The sequence below is a fragment of the Lactuca virosa genome, chromosome 7 (assembly GCF_052849685.1).
Source record: "Lactuca virosa cultivar CGN04683 chromosome 7, Lactuca_virosa_CGN04683_v6, whole genome shotgun sequence".
Taxonomy (NCBI): domain Eukaryota; kingdom Viridiplantae; phylum Streptophyta; class Magnoliopsida; order Asterales; family Asteraceae; genus Lactuca; species Lactuca virosa.
The window spans coordinates 242,317,687-242,340,607 of NC_136432.1; the positions used below are offsets into that span (position 1 = coordinate 242,317,687).

A 22,921-nucleotide genomic window follows, 5' to 3' on the forward strand; every position below is an offset into this window, starting at 1 on the left:
ATTCTAGCCTACGCCGAAGACCTACGACGCCCTTGAGTACTCATCCGAGTAGTAGCCTTCGAGTAGGAGATCCCGAGTCTGTATTCTGCCCGTTTAGATCCCGGTTTTCATTAGGAACCCCTGCAAGTTAAGCTACACTTAGTTTATGTTAAATGTAACTTTTAATTATAGTCATGGTCGTTATTATGAATCTATAATTAAGATTTACTAGTGATCCCAAGTCGTTATATTGATTGATCTACTTACGGGAGTGATGTCTAGGCAGGATTTAGTGAGGTGTTTAAAGTGAAATTTCCAAACAGTATAATGTGTATACCAAACGGACCCTACCTCAGATATGATCCTAATTGGTTATTCTTTATTTAGATCTTGAAATAGACTACGGGACTGTTGAGGAATCTAATTCCTTAGGATAATAGTTCATAAATCATGAAATTAGACTAAGACTTAGCGTTATGTACATCTAGGCCTTTTGAAAAAGGTGTAAGGCGAAGCTCTGTCCGATTCACCAATCACCGGACACTTTTTCAGGTGAGTATGTACTTATTATCAAGATCATAATATAAAATAAAAGCATTATTTATATGAAACATTAAATGCTTGCCTGTACCATCTCTGTTATATGATCTTTGTGTAATTAGGATAATACTATTGTATTAGAAATCGTAGCGGAAGTCAATTGCTCTTAGTTATAAGTCTTACCTTAGGTTTAAGAATAATACTTATAATGGTTACTTAGTTCAAATTAAGCATGACATCGAATAGGTCTCATGACTAAGGTAGAGTGTGTGAGATCAGAGCGGAGTGTTTCTCCTTTTTCTTGGATAACCAGAAATGGTTTGTCCGTATCAGACAACTGGAAAGTATGTATGGGTCATTTACTAGAGTAGATGACAACACTTGACAATTCTAGGATGTATAGTGAATTACGTTGCTAGCATGGACTTATAACCCATGGACGAAGATAAAATGGGATACCGTATTTATCAAATCTCTGAACATTGGTTGCCTTATATGACATACACCGGCCATGGACTCCCCTAGCTGTGTAGCCAAACAGTTGCTCAAACGATTCATCAGGTTGGGTGATTCCTCCAGATAATCGTTGCTTTAGGATCTGTAAGGATCGGTTGGGTTGGGTAGTTGGTTTTAGGTTAGATTTATATTATCACATAAAGTTGTTTGTAGGAATGATATTATTTATTATCTTTAAATTATTATGGGCTTGAAAACCGTATGCATCTCACCAGGTTTTACCAAAACCTGACCCGCTCATTTTATGCATCACAGGTAGCGGATGTAAGGATGTCGAAGTCTAGTTAGAATGTTGAGTAGAATAAAGAGATGTGCCTATATTAAGTAGTTTCAGGACCTTTTATTATTTACGCTGTAATGTATGTTTGGATATGAATGAATGACATCCTCAAGGTTTAAAAAAAATAACTTTCGTTATTTTAAAATGTTTTATTTAACTGGGAAATTCCACATCTAAATTTATAAAGCGTAAAGAAAAATGTTTTAATTGGTTCTGAAAAACAGGTGATATCACAGGTGGTATCAGAGCATTAGTTTAAGCGAACTAGGAATTTAGGAAATTTATAGACATAAACTTAGAAGCTAAGTATGATTGGTGAGGTGTGCGATAGAATACTTTAGGATAAATGCCTTAGTTACTTTAGACACTAACACTAGTATATTATAGGAAGATGCCTTAATTGCTGAATATGTGCTAAACGTATGTGTGTGTCTGTGTGTGTGTCTATGTGTATATATATATATATATATATATATATATATATATATATATATACACACACATACGTGTAGCACATATTCAACAATTAAGGCATCTTCCATTAATATACTAGTGTTAGTGTGTGTGTGTGTGTGTGTGTATATATATATATATATAGTATAAATAAATAGCGAGTAATCACTATCCTAAAAACTTCTCGCCTCTACGACTATAGAACGTCATGAAAATCATTATGAGTGGAAGAGTCGTCAATAACGAAGGAGTTCCAGCACCTCAGAAGGTCGGAGCAGTCATTGTTCAAAACCCGATGAATGAAGCTCAAGAAATGATGCAAGAAATGCTCGATCAGCAGTGATGTGAGCTTACGGAGCTCTTAGCTCAAGAACTAGCTAATGATAGAGAAGGATCACCAGTGATCAACGAGCCGGTGGTTGTTGAACAAGACAACAACGAACCAATTCCTTCTCATCCAGATATGGTCCAGGAAGGAAATGAGGACTTGGAAAGTCATCAAGGACCACTTCCTCCTCTAAAAGAATTGGATATCCGAAGGAATGATGAGCCAAGGGGAATTTGCAAGTACAAGGATTTTACGGCTTGCAAACCATCATCCATCAATGAAAACGAGGATCCAATTGGATTCATGGATTGGATATCGGAGATGGTGTCAGGTTTTATAACATGTGGTTGCTCAGGGAAGCTACAAACCACCTATGTTGTGAGGCGGTTCAAGGGCACATCGCTTCGTTGGTGGAACACATTAGGGAAGATTGTGAGCTCTTACAAGCCACTGCAATTGACCTGGTATGAATTCTTGACCCATTTCAAGAGGAAGTTATATTCAACTGAGAAAAGGCTGGAATTAGAGAATCAGTTCTTGGCTTTGACAAAGGGAATCATGTCGGTGGACGAGTACACCAATGCTTTCACTGATAAAATGGAGTTCGCCCTACGACTTGTTCCGGATGAACTGGCCAAGATCGATCGGTATGAAAAGGGATTGGCATGAGAGTACACTGTGTTGGTGAAGCAGGCACCTACTGTTGAGGCAGACGTCTGGGTTGCAAAGTCTGTGGAAGGTATGATGAAGAAGAGAACCGCCGACAAGACTGAGGTCGGTGAAAAGAGGAAGCCCGAGGAAAGCAACAACAATTACGACAAGAAGAAGAAGTTCTCTAAGTCAAGTAGTAAATCAGGAAGCAACCAGAAAAGGAAGTGGTGTGACCAGTGCAAGAAAAAGCATTTCGGCGATTGTGTCATTAGCTTCAAGTGCAAGAAGCCCGGGCCTATTTCTACAAATTGCCCAGTCAAAGGAACAGTTTGTTTCAATTGTGGAGAGGAAGGACACATGAAGGCAGAGTTACCAAAGGTTGAGAACCCTTTCCCAAGGATCATGCCACCGAAGCCCAACGATCGAAGATATCAGATGACCCTCAATGAAGCAAAAGAAGATACCGATGTTGCTTCAAGTACATTCTTAGTTAATGAAATTCCTACAAAGATATTATTCGATCATGGAGCAGATCATTCATTTATATCACATGAATTTGGTAGGAAGCTTAGATTATCACCACTTAGACTAAGTACCCCTATCTTAATAGAAGTAGTTGGTGGTAGGAATGTATCTCTTAGCAATAGATTAGAGGTCGTAACTATCGACTTGAATAGAAACAAATTTCGTCGAGTGATTTTGCCTTTTGAGTTGAGTGAGTTCGACGTAATTCTCGGCATGGATTGGTTGGGAGAAAACCTCGCATACATCTTATGTGGAAGGAATATGGTGCGTATTAACCCCCTTGGGAGAGAGCCGTTCATGGTTTACGGTGATAAGAGCATAGTGAAATCTGGAATTATCACAATGATGAAGGCTAGAATATGCCTATCCAAGGGATGCACGACATTCTTAGCATACGTGATAGATGTGAAGAAGGAGAAAAAGGAAATGAATGATACACCTGTGGTGCGAGATTTTCCTAAGGTATTTCCGAATGAATTACAAGGATTACCACCAGAGAGACAGGTAGAATTCAGGATCGACTTATTTCCAGGCACGATGCCAATTGCGAAACCACCGTATCGTTTAGTACCTACAGAGATACAAGAGGTAATGACACAAATCCATGAGTTGTTGGATAATGGTTATATAAGACCTAGTTCATCACCCTGGGGAGCTCCAGTACTTTTCGTAAAGAAGAAGGATGATACAATGAGAATGTGCATTAACTATAGAGAGTTAAACAAAGTTACGATAAAAAAATATGTATCCCTTAACTAGGATAGACGACTTATTCGATCAATTGCAGGGAGCAACAATTTTCTCCAAAATTGATCTCAGGTCAGGCTATCACTAGTTGAAGATTAGAGAGCAATACATTGAGAAGACAGCCTTTATAACAAGGTATGGACACTAAAAATTCCTTGTTACTGTTGGATTAGTGTCTAAGTCCATAACTATTTTGGTATGTACTTGACCCGATTGTGAGCATGGTCCTTTTGGGTTGCCTTCACACGGGTGACTAGACAGGATGACAATTGAGGAGAGAGGTTGATTAGGGCATAAATATGATTTATTTATTATATTATATGAATAATATATTAATTTGGAATCATATTATTAATTAGTATTTAATCAGAAATTAATCAGGAATTAATTTTGGGATTAAAGGAATTAATTAAAAGTACAGGGCTGTTTTGTAATTATTTGATAGTTGAGACTTTGGGCTATTGGATCACCTTTATTAAGGCTTGAATGAAAATCCTAGAAGGATCTAGGAGTTTTCGTCCAAGGGCTTAAGGAAAGGAGTCTATGGACTTGCTTAGGCCCTAAGCTAAGGGATTAGGGTTTCCACCTTGAAACCCTGGCTAGCCTCAAGTATAAATAGCACCCTAAGGCACTAGAATTCGTCCAAGCCTTGGGAAACCCTAAAAGGGACGAATTTTAGGGCAAGATACCCTTCTCTCCTCTCTCCCATATTTATCCTTTCACCTAGTGTGTTTGTGAGCCATTAGAGGTACTACACTTGTGGTACTTGCTTCCAAGAGCTAAGGTGATTCAAGGAACTAGTTGTTATTACTATATAACAACAAAAGGTATGTATTCTATTATTCTATATGGATTTCGAAAATAATAGTAGCATGCCAGGTTTCTTTTTGTGTTCATAAAGTTGTATGTCTAATAGTGAAAACATAGATCCAATTAGGGTTGCATGCACACATAGGATTGTTTGTATAAAACCCAACAGTGGTATCAGAGCCTTTGGTTAACTTGTTTTCAATTAGTATTATACAATTGTATGAACTTGACATATTAGGGTTTATTGCCAATAAACCCTAGGAGGCTAGGATTTTCAAGATTAGGGTTTGCAAACCCTAATTTGCAAGAGTTTGAATAAGATCTTCAAATCCTTTCCTTAAACCCTTAAATTTCGAAATCTAGGGTTTGTTTTAATCCCTTGATTTTCGAAATTAGCCTCCTCCCCAAGATAAGATCCTAAATTTTAGGGATTTGGATTATCCCATATCTTGTAATTATCCTCTAATTGTTATATATGGTAATAATAGTTTTTTTTTATTATCCTAACCATATTTTCAAAATCTAGAGAGATAATTAAGGGATTAGAATATCTTAAATGTATAAATGGTAATTATCCTCATGATTTAGATAATCCCTTATGATTTAATAATTAAATTAATAGTCTAATTCCAGATAATTATTAAATCAAGAGTTTTAATATTTAAAATTTTAATTTAAATAGTCTTAAATTTCGAAAATTTTAAAGTGAGATTAAAACCTAATTGTTTTGAAAAGTTTCAAAACTTGCCCTCAAGTTTTGGAATTTAAAAGTTGATTAAAAGTTTAATTTTGAAATGTTAAATTCTAAAACCCTCGTATTTTGAAAAGGTTCAAATTACACCATTATGGTTTTGTAAAGTTAATAAAACCACCTAGTATTTTAAAAGTGTAAAATACACCCTATACTATATATATATGACATTAAAAGTCTAATATTATATATGTATAAGTAAACAGTCAGTCTTACCGTTAGTAGGCCTCATTCACGAAGCTGGTCTATAAGGGGTGTTTAAGGAAGTTGCCTATAAAATGGCGATTGAATGGGTATCCACTCTTACCCACCGCACTCTTGACTAGTGGAGGGTCGTTAGCCGAACGGGTAGGATAGGACGAAACCTTCCATTATAAGTATAATGAAGTACAAAGTAACTACATGCTTTTACAAATTCCCAAATTCTAGTTACTTTAGGGCAAAATGTGAATTTGTATGCTAATCCATGGAATTACACTTCGTACCCTTGTCAAACGTTAGTGGAGCGTGTGTGGCTAACCGGCACACTAATTTGGGAATGACATTGGTGGCGAAGGGTGGCTCGATGTTTATCATAGATCAATGGAGCGTGTGTGGCTAACCGGCACATTGATTAGGTGATAGTAGCAATTGGGTGCACCACGTGATTCGTATGGTTATTCACACCTTGTTTGTGATCCTCGGCATCCCAGTCACAAATAGAAGGGCATAATCGAGATTAAACATGCCATTGAAAAGTTCAATGAATCTCAAAAGATCTAGGAGTTTCAATTCATTTAAAACTTAAATTTATTTTTTCGTTTTTCATGGTGGGAATTGGTAAATCGTCATTTACCTACCTTCAAATATTATGCAACTAGATTACGGCATCCCTCTTCTAGGTTGTAGAATGTTGTGTTGGATCCTAGCCTTGATGTTTCATTTGGGTGTTACATCAAGGATTCTTATCAACTAACTTGAATTTTCTCCCGTTTTGTAGATGTCTAAATCTTACAATGGTCTTCCCAAGTCCCTTGGAACAAACTTTCCAAATGAAAATGACGTTCCACGATACGATCAAGGAAATGAGAGTCATGCTTCACTTCCTCCACCTCCTCCAATTATTCTCCCTAACCCACAAGTTCAAAGGCTTGAAAAGTTCATGCTCACTCAAGCCCTATTGGCAAGTAAACACGAAGATGGGAAACCTGTGTGTGCACACATCTTAGAGATGAAGTCACACATTGATAGGTTAAGGATGATGGGTGTCGATATCTCAGAAATGTTGGCTGTTGACTGGGTTCTTCAGTCACTTCCTGAATCATATAGTGAGTTCGTTAGAGAGTACTATATGATGGACCATGATGTGACCCTCATTGATTTGACCTATTTGCTTATAGCTGCTGAATCAGAAATGATTTGGCGTGCTAATCGAGCAAATTTGTCTGGCAAATCAAACTCCCAAACTTCAATGGACATTGAAAATAGTGACATTGGAAATCCAGAAAAGGTAAATTCTGAGATAGTTCCTTGTGCCATTCCAAAAGAGTCCATCTGCTTCTACTGCCAAGAGAAGGGGCATTGGAGATGAAGCTGCCCTGTTTACCTGAGAGATCTAAGAGATGGGAGAGTCAAGACGTATGGCTCTACTTCAGGTAAAATCCAATAACTAACTCTATAAGTTCCTATTCTTTGATTTTCAATACATGATGTGATAAGATTACATTTTGATGTTTTGTAGGATCGAAGAAAAGAGAGGAAGCTTAAAGGAAGAAGTAAGCTGAATCTGATCGTAAATAAATGGATTTCGATCGCATTGCTTGAAGATCGGATTTTTGAGCTACTACTTTAGAGTTAGAATAGATTGCTTAGAAATTGAAATAACATAGTTTTCATTTGAATTGCATTGTAAGGACAAGTTTTTCCGCAATAAAATGAATTTTGATTTCGTCCTATTTATTTATCCTTGCAATGGCATATGTGAAAATGGATGTTTATGTATTTCTAATTTTAGCAATGTTGAATTGGATGTGATTCTTGATTATGTTATTTGTGAAATGTCGAGGATTTGCCAAATAAAGGAAGATTCTCATCGCCCAAGTTTCAATTGGACAAAAACTTGAAATCATACAACTTGGTTGCGTGATGAATGAGAAACTTCATATTTTGGAAATTAGACTAATTCTTTGGCAAAGAGTCAAGAGAAGGACCAGGAGATCGAGTACACTAGGTTGTGCGTTGATCAAGTCCACCACAAGAGTGATAAAGATATTCGTCATGATTTACTAAAGGTTAGTAAATATGATTATACTTATAAGATTAAGTATAATTCTGAGTTGATTGAAAGAGTTTCAATCAATAGCAGAACGAATAAGAAGAATCAAGTAGGCAGAAAGATAAAAGTTTCTCTATTCTAAGAAGAAGGGAGAGTACCTTTTATTGTGTTTTATGATAAGTCTTAATGATTAAGAACCATATCTCAATTGATCCTCTAAGTGAGTCTTAGTGCAATTGCATGTCTAAAAAGAGGAATCGAGAATTGTAGAAATGGTTAAATCAAGAAGTCAATCATACTTCGTTCCAATATCAAGTCTTAGAGTCAAGATTTTGACATGAGTGACAAGTCTTAAGTAGGTTTATAACACTCGACAAATGTGGAATTTGGAAAAGTTTTCTTATTCTTACACATTTGAAATTGGTAAGTTGTGATGTCTTGGATAAGACAAAGACCAACCAGGACCAATTGTGTGAAGTGTTAAACTTGACAAAAGGCTACACTAACTCTTGAATATTTGTTTGTCAAGAAATGTTTCTTGACAAGAGAATCTTATATGTCAAGGAGTCAGTGGGAGTCTTAATGGTCTTGAAAAGTTTCAAGAACAAATCAAGAGTAAACCTAGTTGATCATCACTAGCACACGACTTGAGGTTTAAAGCCTATCGTGGATGACATACTCTTTTTCTGTGCCATTCCAATTGAGTTAATTATGCGTGTGAGTTCTATGAGTTCTCATTTGAATGCATAAAGACAAAGCACCTTGATCAATGGAAAGTACATTGATATGAAAGGGTGAGTTGCTTGGAAGACATGGTGGGCATTCATGTTACCATGAGGCAAGAAATCAAGATTGAACAAGTTCAGTCCATATGTTTTTGGATTTGTCGCAAACTTTCGTTTTGACAAATTCACATGGATAGGAACACATACATCATAAAATCTAAGTGTCATAAGGTTTTCCTCCTTTATGAAAATGATTGTGAGGAAATGCTTTCACTAAGAGAGATTTTAAGAAGATAGCAATTGTGAAAATTGTATTCACAAATTCGATTATGATTACGGCATCCCTTTTCATAGTTCGAATTGTGAGATTTGGCAATTGATCTGAACATTTGGGACTTAGTAACATAAATTCTGAATTGTTTAGACACACATGTGAGCTATCTAAGGCAAATGTGTATGAGCTTAAAAATCTTAGATAAATTCTTATGAAAGCATTAGGTATTAGAAATATGAACTTAAGGAATTCAATAAGCATTGTTTTCTAGAAGTTCAATTGTTTTCTGAATACATGTCAAAGCTAGTGGGAGCATAAGTGTTATGCTGGTAAGAAAATAATCGTCATGTTAGTGGGAGCATGATTATTATAGTAAGTATTGCAAGTTAGCAATATTAATTATAGAAAACAAAGATTCATTTTTTCAAAGTTGCAAGGGTTAAAAAAAAAAATTTGTTTTGCTATAATTAAGGGAGAGAATATTATACTTCATTTCAAAATTCTAAAGCTTAGATTGAGAAATGTTAATAAATTTAGTCAAGGATACATAGTGCATTCTCAAAATTCGATTATGATTACGACATCCCTCTTCATAGTTCGAATTGTGGAAACAGGGCACATAAAATATTATGGCAGAAGGATGATAAAGTATCACATCCTTATGTGATACATTATGCATCGTGTCTAATACGCTTCGGGTATGGGACCGATTGCATATGTTATAATATTTCACCATTCTAAATTTTCCAAATGCCTAGGGCATTAAGAGGGAAAAAGGACTAGAATCGGTTTTGACTAAAATAATTAAACAACCATCAAAGGACGGTCTGAGGTTCACTGAGGATTTGTCGCTTGTGAGTAGTTGGAAGTATAGTACTGGATGGACTATATTGACATTATTATGAATAGATAAGATTCTATTAAGAATAAGTTGTCATATAGCAAATATGGAAATGTTTCCATTAATGGGAGTTGGATATTAAGACTCTATGTAGATTAGAAACTTTTATGCAAAAGGATGTTCAAAGGAATGTACTTTGAGTGAGAGACATCACATCTATAAAATTGTTTTGTAACAATTTCTGATAGAGAACTTAGTAATTTCATTAGCCGGGTCTTGGTGACTTTTGTGCTATGACATTACGAAAGAATCATTGCATAAAGTGTTAGAATCTGACATATTCTAAAAGTGGCAAGAATTTGGTATTCTTATACTAATAATAAAATTGGGGATTGTGAAATGAGTTTCATTGGAAAAGTTTTTCAATTGTTGTATTTCACAGAGTATGGACCATAGGTAACCAAAGTGTGCATGCTTGGAGCATGGGACAATTGTGGTTATAATTCGAGTAATAAGTTGATTTTCTGAAACAGTAAGCAATGAATAATGAGTAATCAATATGGTGTTTAAAAGTGTTTTTATTTACGCTCAAAAAGTTTTGGGACCATATAGGATTAATATTATTATTGCGTTTCATTTTTCATGTTTTGACTTCCAGAATAACTAAGTTATTCGAAGCTCCACAGTCGGTCATACGTTGGAAGTAGGTATGAAGGAAGACTGTCATGAATCTGTCTGTAGATTGTCTAAAGTGTTTAGACATAGCACAAGTTTGCTGCAGAGTTCATGAGTGCTTTGATAAGATTAAAGTATTGGATTAAACCCACGCTCACTTGAATCACTTCATGGTTTTATCACGAGTGATTGGTGAGACGATAACATTGTATATTCTTGAAACCGAGACGTGTGAGTTGTTATTTGCTAGTCGGTTGCACATTGATGATAAGTAAACACACCAGTAACTTGGTGTTATAAAACTTATTGTTGTGTGTGATTCGATTAGTAGGTGCAAGCAAGCATTTGAGTCAAAGTTTATCCATTCCTTTTACCCAAGGTGGGATAAAAGCGATATCTGTGGGCCCCTCGATGATTTAGTGATGACAAAAGAAAGTGCTCGGCCGGGCCAGGACTGATTTGATTTGTTCAATTAGTCAGTCGTCATAAATCGGAAATCGGGAAACGACACATAGACTGAGAGAATGATTTCAATCCATGTCTCATGTCTATACGATATCTTCTAGAATGGAGGAATATATGATCCCTTATCTAAAGGACACGCGTATCTGATAAGATCAGAGTTGACAGCGGCTTTTGGAAGCTACGATTGCTGATCAGGTTCTGAAGTCATACGTAGAATAGTTATTAGACTTATCCAAGTGGGAGACTGTTGGATTAGTGTCTAAGTCCATAACTATTTTGGTATGTACTTGACCCGATTGTGAGCATGGTCCTTTTAGGTTGCCTTCACACGGGTGACTAGACAGGATGACAATTGAGGAGAGAGGTTGATTAGGGCATAAATATGATTTATTTATTATATTATATGAATAATATATTAATTTGGAATCATATTATTAATTAGTATTTAATCAGAAATTAATCAGGAATTAATTTTGGGATTAAAGGAATTAATTAAAAGTACAGGGGCTGTTTTGTAATTATTTGATAGTTGAGACTTTGGGCTATTGGATCACCTTTATTAAGGCTTGAATGAAAATCCTAGAAGGATCTAGGAGTTTTCGTCCAAGGGCTTAAGGAAAGGAGTCCATGGACTTGCTTAGGCCCTAAGCTAAGGGATTAGGGTTTCCACCTTGAAACCCTGGCTAGCCTCAAGTATAAATAGCACCCTAAGGCACTAGAATTCGTCCAAGCCTTGGGAAACCCTAAAAGGGACGAATTTTAGGGCAAGATACCCTTCTCTCCTCTCTCCCATATTTATCCTTTCACCTAGTGTGTTTGTGAGCCATTAGAGGTACTACACTTGTGGTACTTGCTTCCAAGAGCTAAGGTGATTCAAGGAACTAGTTGTTATTACTATATAACAACAAAAGGTATGTATTCTATTATTCTATATGGATTTCGAAAATAATAGTAGCATGCCAGGTTTCTTTTTGTGTTCATAAAGTTGTATGTCTAATAGTGAAAACATAGATCCAATTAGGGTTGCATGCACACATAGGATTGTTTGTATAAAACCCAACAGTTACGTCCTTTGGACTAACAAATTCTCCAGCGGCATTCATGGATCTGATGCATTGACTTTATAAACCTTTTCTCAATAAATCAGTAATAGTGTTCATTGATGATATCTTGATTTACTCCAAAACAATCAAGATCATGGTAAACATCTCTGATAAGCACTGGAAGTACTAAAGAGGGAAAATATGTATGCAAAATTTTCCAAGTGTGACTTTTGGATACGGTAGATACAATTATTGGGTCATATTGTTAACCATGAAGGCATTATGGTTGACCAAGCAAAGATATAAGTTGTGATGAAATAGGAAATGCTAAAGAGTCCCACTGAAATTTGTAGTTTTCTGGTATTGGCGGGTTACTACCAAAGATTCATCCAAAACTTTTCTTCTACTGCTACTCCATTGACAGCCCTGACCAAAAAAGGAGTCGCATATACTTGGAGCGAAAAGAAAGAAAGAGCTTTTGGTGAATTGAAGAAAAGGTTGTGTGAAGCACTAATCCTCGTCCTACCAGAATGAACTGACGACTTCGCGGTTTTTAGTGATGCTTCTAAGATTGGATTGGTATGTGTCCTTACCCAACGGGACAAAGTAGTATCTTACGCCTCGAGACAATTGAATCCCCACGATCAAAATTATCTGACTCACGATCTAGAGCTTGCAGCAGTGGTTTTGGCCCTAAAGATTTGGAGACACGTTCTTTACGAAACCAAATGCAAACTATATACGGATCATAAGCGCCTTCAATATCTCTTTGCACAGAAATAATTGAACATGAGACAAAGGTGATGGATGGAGCTACTCAAGGACTACGATTGCGAGATACTTTACCACCCAGGTAAAGCTAATATTGTAGCTGATGCCTTAAGTAGAAATGTGATTCTGGAAGGGAAAAGTGCTAGATCGTTGAATATTGAAATGATCTCAACGATTGTGGAAAATATCAAGGAAGCTCAGACAAGGGCTTTGGCAGAAGGAGATAAGAAGGATAACGTCCAGGCAAGACGTTTGTATTTGAAGAAGATAAACAAGGGTTGAAGACGTTTAAGAATCGCGTTTGGGTGCCAAAGTTGGGTGGTATACGAGATCTTCTTATGTAATAATCTTATAAAACCATGTATTGTATACACCCAGGCAGTACCAAAATGTACTAGGATTTAAAACCCTATTATGGTGGCCAACAATGAAGGTCGATGTGGCAACTTATGTAGCAAAGTGCGTAACATGTGCAAGAGTAAAGGCAAACATCAGAAGCCATACGGGGATTTGGAACCCTTACTGGCACCCATAGGGAAGTGGAATGATGTTACCATGGATTTTATAACAAAGTTGCCAAAGACAAAGAGAGGTCACAACATGATATTGGTTGTAGTAGACCGACTTACAAAGAGTGTGCATTTCATAGCCGCACGAGAGAATTGGTCTATGGAGAAGTTAGTTGAGACCTTTGTAGAGGAAATTGTCAGGATACATGGAGTACTCTTATCTACTATGTCAGATAGGGATAGTCGATTCACTTCCAGATTTTGGAAGAGTTTGCAGGAAGCGATGGGCACGAAGTTGTGCTTAAGTACTGCCTATCATCCATAAACGAACGAACAAAGTGAGAGAACTATCCTAACCTTCGAAAATATGTTGCGGGCATGTGCCTTAGAGTTTCCTGGTAGCTGGGATAACCACCTATCACTGGCCAAATTTTCCTACAACAATAGTTATCACTTAAGCATTAAGATGCCTCCTTACGAAACACTGTACAGAAGGAAATTTCATATGCCATCGTGTTGGTTGGAAGCAGGATAGAAACACTTTGTGGGTCCTGAGTTAGTACACCAGACCGCGGAGAAGCTAAGAGTCATCATAGAAAGGATGCTAGTTGCTCAAAGTCGTCAGAAAACCTAAATAGATAAGAAGCAACTATCAATAACATTTGATGTGGGTGATCAAGTGTTACTTAAAGTCTCACAATGGAAGGGAACTATTAGATTCGAAAAGCGAGGAAAGTTGAGTCCTTGTTTTATAGGACCATTCAAAGTACTTCAAAGGATAGGGAATCAAGCATACAAGCTTGAATTTCCCTACAACCTGCGAGTCATCCATAATACATTTCACGTTTGTTATTGAGGAAGTATGCGGGAGAAGAAGTTGATATGATCCCACTTTCAGTGTTAAGGGTTGATGAAGATAGAAGGATATTTGAAGAGCCTCAAGCAATCGTTGACCGTTAGAGAAAGAAATTATGACAAAATATGATTGACGTGGTGCTGGTGTGATAGAAACACACGATAGAGACGAACATCGCCTGGGAAACAGAAAGTAAAATGAAAAGTCGTTATCATCATCTGTTTGTTGCTGCATGATTCCGGAGATGGAACAATCCTAAGGGGGAGATACTTATAATGCCTATGTCTCCTGCTAGATTAATTCATATTCTTTAAACACTTTGGTCAACTATTATAACCTTTATATGAATGAATAAGAAAGGATTATTCATATATTTGTATGCTTACGTGTTTTATAGGATATTATGTGTAAATTATATGAGTATTTAATAATAAAAAAATAAAATTAAAATATGCATCGAAGATAAAAGATTACTTAGGAAAAATAATCTTAACCTGTTGTAGTAAATGTTATAAGTATTCCGGAGATATAAGGAGCGCTCAAATCCGACTTCATATGAAGAAGTTATGCTTCTTCGAAGTTCGCGATTAAAAAGACATGACTCTACGTCTCATAAAAAGTAAATTTTTGATAAATTACCTTTTAGTCTTAGTCATCTAAATGAAAGTCGTAGTAGTTGTTAAACCGAGAGTGTGCATATAGGGAACGTTCAAATATGACTACGTGAGAGTAAGTTATGATTTTTCTAAGATTTGGCATAACAATATTCAGCTGAAAAATAGAATTTTAGATCGGTAGATTTTTAGCCAAAATAATCTAAAGGAAAGTTGAATATCTCGTTAATAAGAGTCCAACAATATAAATTTTGTCGAAAACGGACACCAGGTGAGAGAGTTATGCTTTTTATATGGGCTTTAACAGTCTAAGCATGCGTGAAAAATATAAATTCAAAATTAGTTGACGAAGTCTAAACAAAAGTTGTAGATATCATCGAGAGCTTTTTGGGGATATAAATAACGTCAAAACGGAGTTGGTATGAAGAAGTTACGTAATTTTGAAAATCTAAAAGTCGACACACACAGGAGCGGTGCGCAGTAGGTTCTAGAAGCTGCCACGCAGCCCCACCCAATTTGTGCCACGTATCAGCAGGCCTGAGGAGACACGCCATCATAGTGCGTGGCGTGCATCCCAGAAAACCCCCTTAAAATAGCAGTCCATTCACTTGTTCGTCCTCACACCATTTCAGTCGATATTCTCTCGACTTTTTCTCTACTTTAAGCCCTTTTTCCCTCATTTCTAACCTACGAAGAAGACCTATGACGCCCTTGGAGTACTCATATGAGTAGTAGCCTTCAAGTAGGAGATCCCGAATCCGTATTTTGCCCGTTTAGATCCCGATTTTCATCAAGAACCCATGTAAGTTAAACTACACTTAGTTTATGTTATGTGTAACTTTTAATTATAGTCATAGTCGTTATTATGAATCTATAATTAAGATTTATCAGTGATTCTAAGTCATTATACCGATTGATCTAATTACGGGAGAGATTTTTAGGCTGCATTTAGTGATGTGTTTAAAGTGCGATTTCCGAACAGTATACTCTCTATACCAAATGGACCCTACCTCTGATATGATGCTACCTGGTTATTCCTTATTCAGATCTTGAAGTATACTTCGGGACTGTTGAGGAATCTAAACCCTTAGGATAAATGGTCATAATTCATGAAATTAGACTAAGACTTAGCGTTATGTACATCTAGGTCTTTTGAAAAAGGTGTAAGGCGAAGCTCTGCCCGATTCACCAATCACCAAACACTTTGTTAGGTGAGTGCATAGTTATTATCAAGATCATAATCTAAAATAAAAAGAATTATTTATTTGAAAAATTAAATGCTTGCATGTACTATCTATGCTATATGTTATTTGTGTAATTAGGATAAACTATTGGATTAGAAACTGTAGCCGAAATCGACTGCCCTTAGTTATAATTCTTACCTTAGGTTTAAGAATAAGACTTGTAACGGTTTCTTAGTTCAAATTAAGCTTGACATCGAATAGGTCTCATGACTGGGGTAGAGTGTATGAGATTAGAGCAGAGTATTTTCTCATCTTTCTTGGATGACGAGAAATAGTGGGTCCAGATCAGACAACTGGTAAGTATGTCTGGGTCATCGACCAGAGTAAATGAAAACACTTGACTATTCTAGTCAGTCTAGTGAATTACCTTGCTAGAATGGACTTATAACCCATGAACGTAGATAAAATGGGATACCATATTTATCAAATCTATTAACATTAGTTGATTTATATGAAATATACTGGCAATGGACTTGCCTAGATATGTAGTCAAATAGTTGCTCAAACGATTCATAAGGTTTGGTGATTCCTCCAGATAATCGTTGCTTTAGGATCTGTAAGGATCGTTTGGGTTGGGTAGTTAGTCTTAGGTCAAATTTATACTATCTAATAAAGTTGTTTGCGGGAATGATATTATTTATTATCTTTAAATTATTATGGGCGTGGAAACCCTATGCATCTCACCAGGTTTTCCCAAAACCTGACCCACTCATTTTATGCATCACAGGTAGCGGATGTAAGGCTGTTGAAGTCTAGTTAGAATGACGAGTGGAATAAAGAGATGTGCCTGTAATAAGTAGTTTCAGGACCTTTTATACTTTACGCTGTAATGTATGTTTAGATATAAACAAATGGCATCTTCAAGGTTTTAATAAAATAACTTTCGTTATTTTAAAATGTTTTATTTAACTGGGAAATTCTGCATCTCAATTTACAAAGTGCAAAGAAAAATGTTTTAATTTGTTCAAAAAAAATGGGCTATGTTACATTCTCCTTTTGAGAATCATAAATTTTGGTTCTCGAAGAAGAAGATTCATCGTTTAACTTTGTTGTTGAATCTACATTATATTTGTCTTTACGTAACGAAGTGACATTAATGACAGACAATTTTGAGCAATCAACACATTCCTCTTCCTTGATTTCACTGATATTGTCAAAGTCATCTTAGATATCCGCAACTATTTTTTGAGTACTTTGTGTCGAATTCTCAGTCTTGTTCAAAATTTTGACTTGTTCATTTTTGGTCAAAGTCTCGTTTACAATATTAACAAGTTCATCAGCATTCAGACAGTCATTTATGTTAGCAACACCATAAGCATACAAATCATTAGAATGGTGGCATAGTTAGCTACTTTACTTTAGCAGTCAGAGGTAGTTTCGTCAACTAGTTCTCTTTTGAAAGTAATAAAAGTTAGCAGCTTCCCATGTTGTTCAACACATATATCTCATGAATGATAGAGATCTGTCAATTTACCATACAATCTTTTAGCAATATTGCAATATATGTTTTGTTGTTTCACTAACATATAGCTATCCATTCTAATACCATCCCTATCACACATGATATTAGTAAGCTTAAGTTCTAAACTCGTTATTTTACTGTTCTTCTCTTCCAACCTATTGTGTGCTTCGTATAGGGAGGCCTTAGATTTTTCAGCATCACTACTCATTGAAATTAGCATGTCATTCAGATAAGAGAAAGTTTTATCAAAATCACATAAAACAGTATGATAAGAATTTAAAGGAATATTAGGAGAGATTAGAAGATCATGCACCTTAGCTGTCATTAGAGATTTTGGTGTTTTCGAAACAAAACACATCCCAGTTGTCTCCAAATTTTCTTCATCACTCTCATCACCTTTCACATTCTCTTCCAATCCATTATCCATCATCACTTTCTTCCATATCTTCCTCAAACCAGCTCTTCTTCCCAAATCCACCCTTTTCGTGTTTAACGAATAACACACCATGTGTGGGATGACACATTTCCTCGTCATCTGATGCAGAAGACAATATCTGATAAGTGTCATCGCTCTTATCACCTTCTTTAGCCATCAATAAAAGATTCTTTGTTTGAGCACGAACTTCTTCAGGCCTTTTCGCATAATAGGCTTCATCATTCACTTTCTTTCTCTTTCTTCTCTTCTTTCTTTCTTTTCATACAATCTTTTTCCAAATGATTGTGACCATTGGAATAATTGCAATTGTACCCCGAATCACCTTTCAATTCAACTCAGTCTTCTTCTCTTCTTCTTTCTTCTCAACTTTCGCATCTCCTTTCTGACTTACACCAACATTCGACATCGACTTCTTCTCCAAGTTGTTTTTGAAATTTCCACTTATCAGCTTTTTATAGAACTTTTTCACCCTATTATTCGAATAATAGGCAACAACTTCATCATTATAATTAAGGAGAAAACCTTCTTCGAATTCATTCGCATTTTCTTCAGACTCATATTCCTTTGTATTTGTTTTAGACACCAATGCCATAGGACCACCAAAATTCAAATTGTTTTCTTTAGCAATGTCCATTACCTCCGTTTGTGTGCTTTCCAATGTTGTAGAGATTCGACAGAGAGTATGTGTTGAAATTCTCTTATGTCTTTATCATCAAACAAATGTTTCTCCACTCCTTTCTAAGTCTGAAAACAAAAGTGAGATTGAACTCCAGAGTTGTACGTCTTACTCCATATCGATTGCATTTGAAGATCAACTCATTAGGCCTGTCATAGTATGCCTCAATACTTTTGTCCTCCTTTTGCTTGAAATCTGGTAGTTCGGGCAAACATTTCATCACCGAGCTGTTCTTCGTCTTTCATTTCCTTGATACTTTTCTTTCAAAGTATCCTAGATTTCCTTAGCAATTTTGCATCCACGAACGTAACTGTAAACTACATGAGGAAGAGCTCCTCGCAGTTCCTGGAGACACTTTTTGTCGTTAGCTTTCTTCTTATTCCCTTGTGCAATCATATCCTCAACTGCTCCAAAATTACTAACGGCTTGAACCAAAATCTGCACGATAAGGTCCGGTCTGGATTGATCTCCTCAGATCCTCATCGATATCATTAAGGTAATCCTCCATACGATCAGCCCACTGATCATAATACTCTAGAATTAGCATTGGGATCTTGGTTGCAGATCCAAGAAGATTCGTGAAGTTCATCAATGTGTTTATGTTAAGATCTTCCATCAGATTCAATGAAAAGAAGAATTTATTGAAGAGAAATGAATTGATTACTAGATCGACTGACAAAAACAGAAGCATAATCGATTAATCACACTTGACTAAAGGAAGAATTATGCTTTTATCTTGCGGAAAATTTGAATCGGAAATATCAACTTAAAAATATGAAAAACGTGAACATATTTTTTAATCAAAGTAATGATTCCTGCTCTAATACCAATTGAATAGTGAAATGAAATGTGTTTAAGTTAATCGATTAAAGAAAGCAAGTAAGAACGTGTAGATCTAAATAAGATCTGTTTTTCAGCTCAATATATGTCTGGAAAGATACAGAGAGAATACGAATATAAAGTGTTATACAAAATTTCTTACTCTACCCTCTAAGTACTTACCTTATTTATAGGGTACTCACAGACTAAAAAGTACAAGGACTAGACATGACAATACGAAACTTTTTTATGCATTGTAAATACATAAAGATAACGAAAGTCCTTAGACTTTCTCTATTTACAGACACAATGACAAAGACACTATAATTTGACTCTTACAATAACTTTCGACCTAACACAGTCAACAGTCAAAGCCACTTCATTCGATCGCCATGTCGTGACCACTCATTAGCCACGACGTCCTTCCCAAGATCTTGATGGATAAACTTTCCAACTTTACCTATTAATACATCCCAAAGAGTCTAAATCTCTTAAACCTAGATTCTTAATGACAACTTAAGGAATGGACTCAATATAGGTAAAAATAGGGCAAAAGACCAAAATCTCATACATGGAGCTCAAAACACAATCAAACTTCAGATCCAAAAGATATAGTGACCAAGGGACCAAAATGAGTTATAAAGTTGCAAACTTTATCTCATCAAACCAACCCAAACTTGAATATGAACCAAGAATAAAATAAATCTTAGATCTATGAAGAGAGAACCAAAAAGGTGGAAGCTTTATACCTTCCAAAGCTCCACAAAATGCATGAGGTGCAAGATCTGAAGTAATGCACTCTTCCAACTAGAAAGCACATCTTTCCTGCTTCGAAAATGAAATCCAAAGCTCCAAACTTCAAGAATCACCACTACTACAACAAAAATCACCCAAGGAGGCTAGGGTTTCGTTTGAAAAGAGTTGGAGGCTGAACAGGATGCCCTAATCCTTGAGATTGGGTGTTTATATATGGAGAAAACCCTAAAAATCATGGGCTTGGCCCGTCACAGCTGCCACGTCGTGTCCTTCCCTTACCACGTCGTGGCAACCAACTAAACGCGCAATCATGCACAAAATACACCACGTCGTGGTGCTCCAATTGCCATGTCGTGGCACCTAGGTTTTCCCAAAAAATCTGATCTCTGATCCCACCAAGCCCTCACTTGATCTATTATGGGAAACGGGTGTTACATGTTGACTGCAAAAAAAAGTGATTTTTTTAAAGATTTTTGCAAGTTAATGCCTGCGAAAATCTAGGTTGACTGCTATTTTATGTTTTATTTTTTTGTTTTACGCAAGCTGTGAAAAAAATTTCTTCATATTTTTGTATTTCATCTTTGTAATTGGGAGAACCAAAATGGTATGATGATTGTTATGAAGTTCGTATGCGAAAGCTTTTGGAGCAAAAAAAAAAATATGACTTATCAGCATTCAAATTGAGAGTATAATATGTGTATGGAAAACTTTTATTACAAAGAACACAAGTTAAAAAAATATTATAAAGGTTCGAAGTTTGCAAAGAAAAAAAAACAATTTTGCAGCCAACTGTGAAAATCTACATTTTCGTAGGTGGCTAATTGGGAAATTTGTGGCTATTTTAAGTATTTTGTGGCTATGTTAGTAGTAAAAAAATTTAAAAAATGTTGTAGACACTTATTTATTATTTAATTTATATTTAATATATTGTTTATTATTAATAATTATATAACTTTTAAAACTTATTTATTATATTTTAAATTACTATATACTTATGTTAATAATTCTAAATGTGTTGACCTGCCTGACCATGCTCTTATGCCCATTTGTTCAGGAGGTTAAGGAGCTAATGTTTGGGTGGATTGGACTTTCTCAATTGCAGTTTAGTAAGAATGAGGAACTTACTAAGGGGCTGTTTGGTAAGATCTGAATCTTTAAGATCTGAATTTTTAAGAGGTCTGAATTTCTAAGAGGGTCTGAATTTTTAAGATCTGAATTTTGAAATGATGTTTGGTTGGAACCTCTGAATTACAGTATTGAATGATAAAATGACCCTTTTATATTATTTTTTGCTGAATTCAAAATTTTTGTTTATAAAATAACTGAATCAACTTCATGAATACTTATAAAAAAAATATAAACACTGCAAAAATCCAAATTAAACATAAATCAAAACCGAACATAAATTCAAATCAAACATAAATGTATGAATAGTTTTTTTGTATGGATCTATAATTCTATCTAGACATTCATGTTTTGTATCTCTCTAATTACATACAAACAGAAACTCTCACAAGTGGGAAAACATGTTTTCTCTTCCTTCCTCACATTTCACCAATTCCCTCACTTCATTCCAACTTTCTCTAGTCATTTTTCCCCTTTTTAACCCAAGGTCATTTTGGGAAAACATGTTTTCTCTTCCTTCCTCCTATTTCTGTAACCACCGAACCCACAACAAATAAATTCAACAAATGAACAAAACCCATAACAAATAGATTCAGCAATGAATTCAATTTCAGCAAATTAATTCAATTTCAGCTATACATACACATATACTTGATTTCATAATTCCATTTCAGCAAATGAATTCAACAAAAATTCAGTACAAATCAGCAAGATCAACAACAAATTTCAGCTATATAGTTCAACAAATAAACACAAACTCAACAAATTTCAGCAACAGATTTCAACTATACATACACATACATTTCATAAATCAATAAAATCAGCAAGATCATCAACTTATATTTCAGAAATCAAGCCATAACAGCATTTAAGATTTATCAGTTTTCAGATTTATCAAACATCATATACCATACCATCAGTTTTCAGAAAGAGGGAACGTGGGAGGCAAAAGTTGCCAGAGGCGCAACAGTCACCGAAGGTAGAGAAGACGCCGACAATCAACAATAAATTCCAGAAAAAACAGCAAAAACCAAGTTTATATTTATTGATACTCGATTTTCAGGGCAAAAAAATGACAAAACCCTTACCTACAACCGGAGGTCGGCGTTGAAAATAGATGGAGATCTATGTTGCTGCAATAGTTGGCAGAGGCGGGGCGACGAAATTGGCGACAGTGGTGTTGTAGATCAGAGGAAGCAACGATTATTGGAGATCGGTGAGGGAGAAGAAACGGGTGAGAAGGAGGTGAGAAAGAGAGAACGTGTTTTGGGGTTAAGGGCATAGCGCGTCTTTTATTTTTTCAGATGGAGTTTCAAATCTGATTCGGTAAGTGCTAAAATTCAGATTCAGACCAAAATTTAAGAGGTAAACAAACGGTCTGAATCTTAAAGATTCAGACTTAGCCCTTGTTAAGAGGTATTAAGATGCAAACAAAGATGCCCTAAATGTGTTGATCTTCAACAAACACACGTCAACCCTACTAATGTGGCGGAAAAGATAGAATCAATGATTTTTCTCTATGTGGGAAATGCAGAGGCAATATGGATGGATATATTTGGCCTGGTTTTCACATTCTTTCTTATGTTTGTAATCTTTGATATCTGTAATTGTACTTTGTTCCCTTGGTTTGGTTGATCCTGGTTATTTATTTGCTACTCGGGTGATCCTATAAAATTTACCATTTTAAAAGAAATATGTAGTTGATTATGTATCATTAACATCATTTTTTGAAAAATGTTCATGTTGTACGGATACGAAGCTAATTATAAAAATTAATTGGACATAACCAATGACAT

At 35.7% G+C, this 22,921-nt stretch overlaps 1 protein-coding gene across 1 annotated transcript; it reads left to right on the forward strand.

Moving 5' to 3' along the window:
• The first annotated feature begins 2,840 nt into the window (after nucleotides 1–2,840).
• Nucleotides 2,841–14,229, forward strand: LOC145127673 (uncharacterized). The gene is made up of 2 exons (XM_079062825.1): nucleotides 2,841–3,860; nucleotides 14,146–14,229. The coding sequence occupies exons 1-2, from the start codon at nucleotides 2,841–2,843 to the stop codon at nucleotides 14,227–14,229; spliced, it is 1,104 nt and encodes a 367-aa protein (XP_078918951.1).
• Nucleotides 14,230–22,921: the final 8,692 nt, after the last annotated feature.

Excerpts from the sequence above, each read along its gene's own strand:
- LOC145127673 (XM_079062825.1), top strand. The coding sequence starts at position 2,841 with ATGAAGAAGAGAACCGCCGACAAGACTGAGGTCGGTGAAAAGAGGAAG. Across the intron at positions 3,861-14,145 it reads TACCTACAGAGATACAAGAG|AAACACACGATAGAGACGAA; the intron begins GTAATGACACAA and ends CTGGTGTGATAG.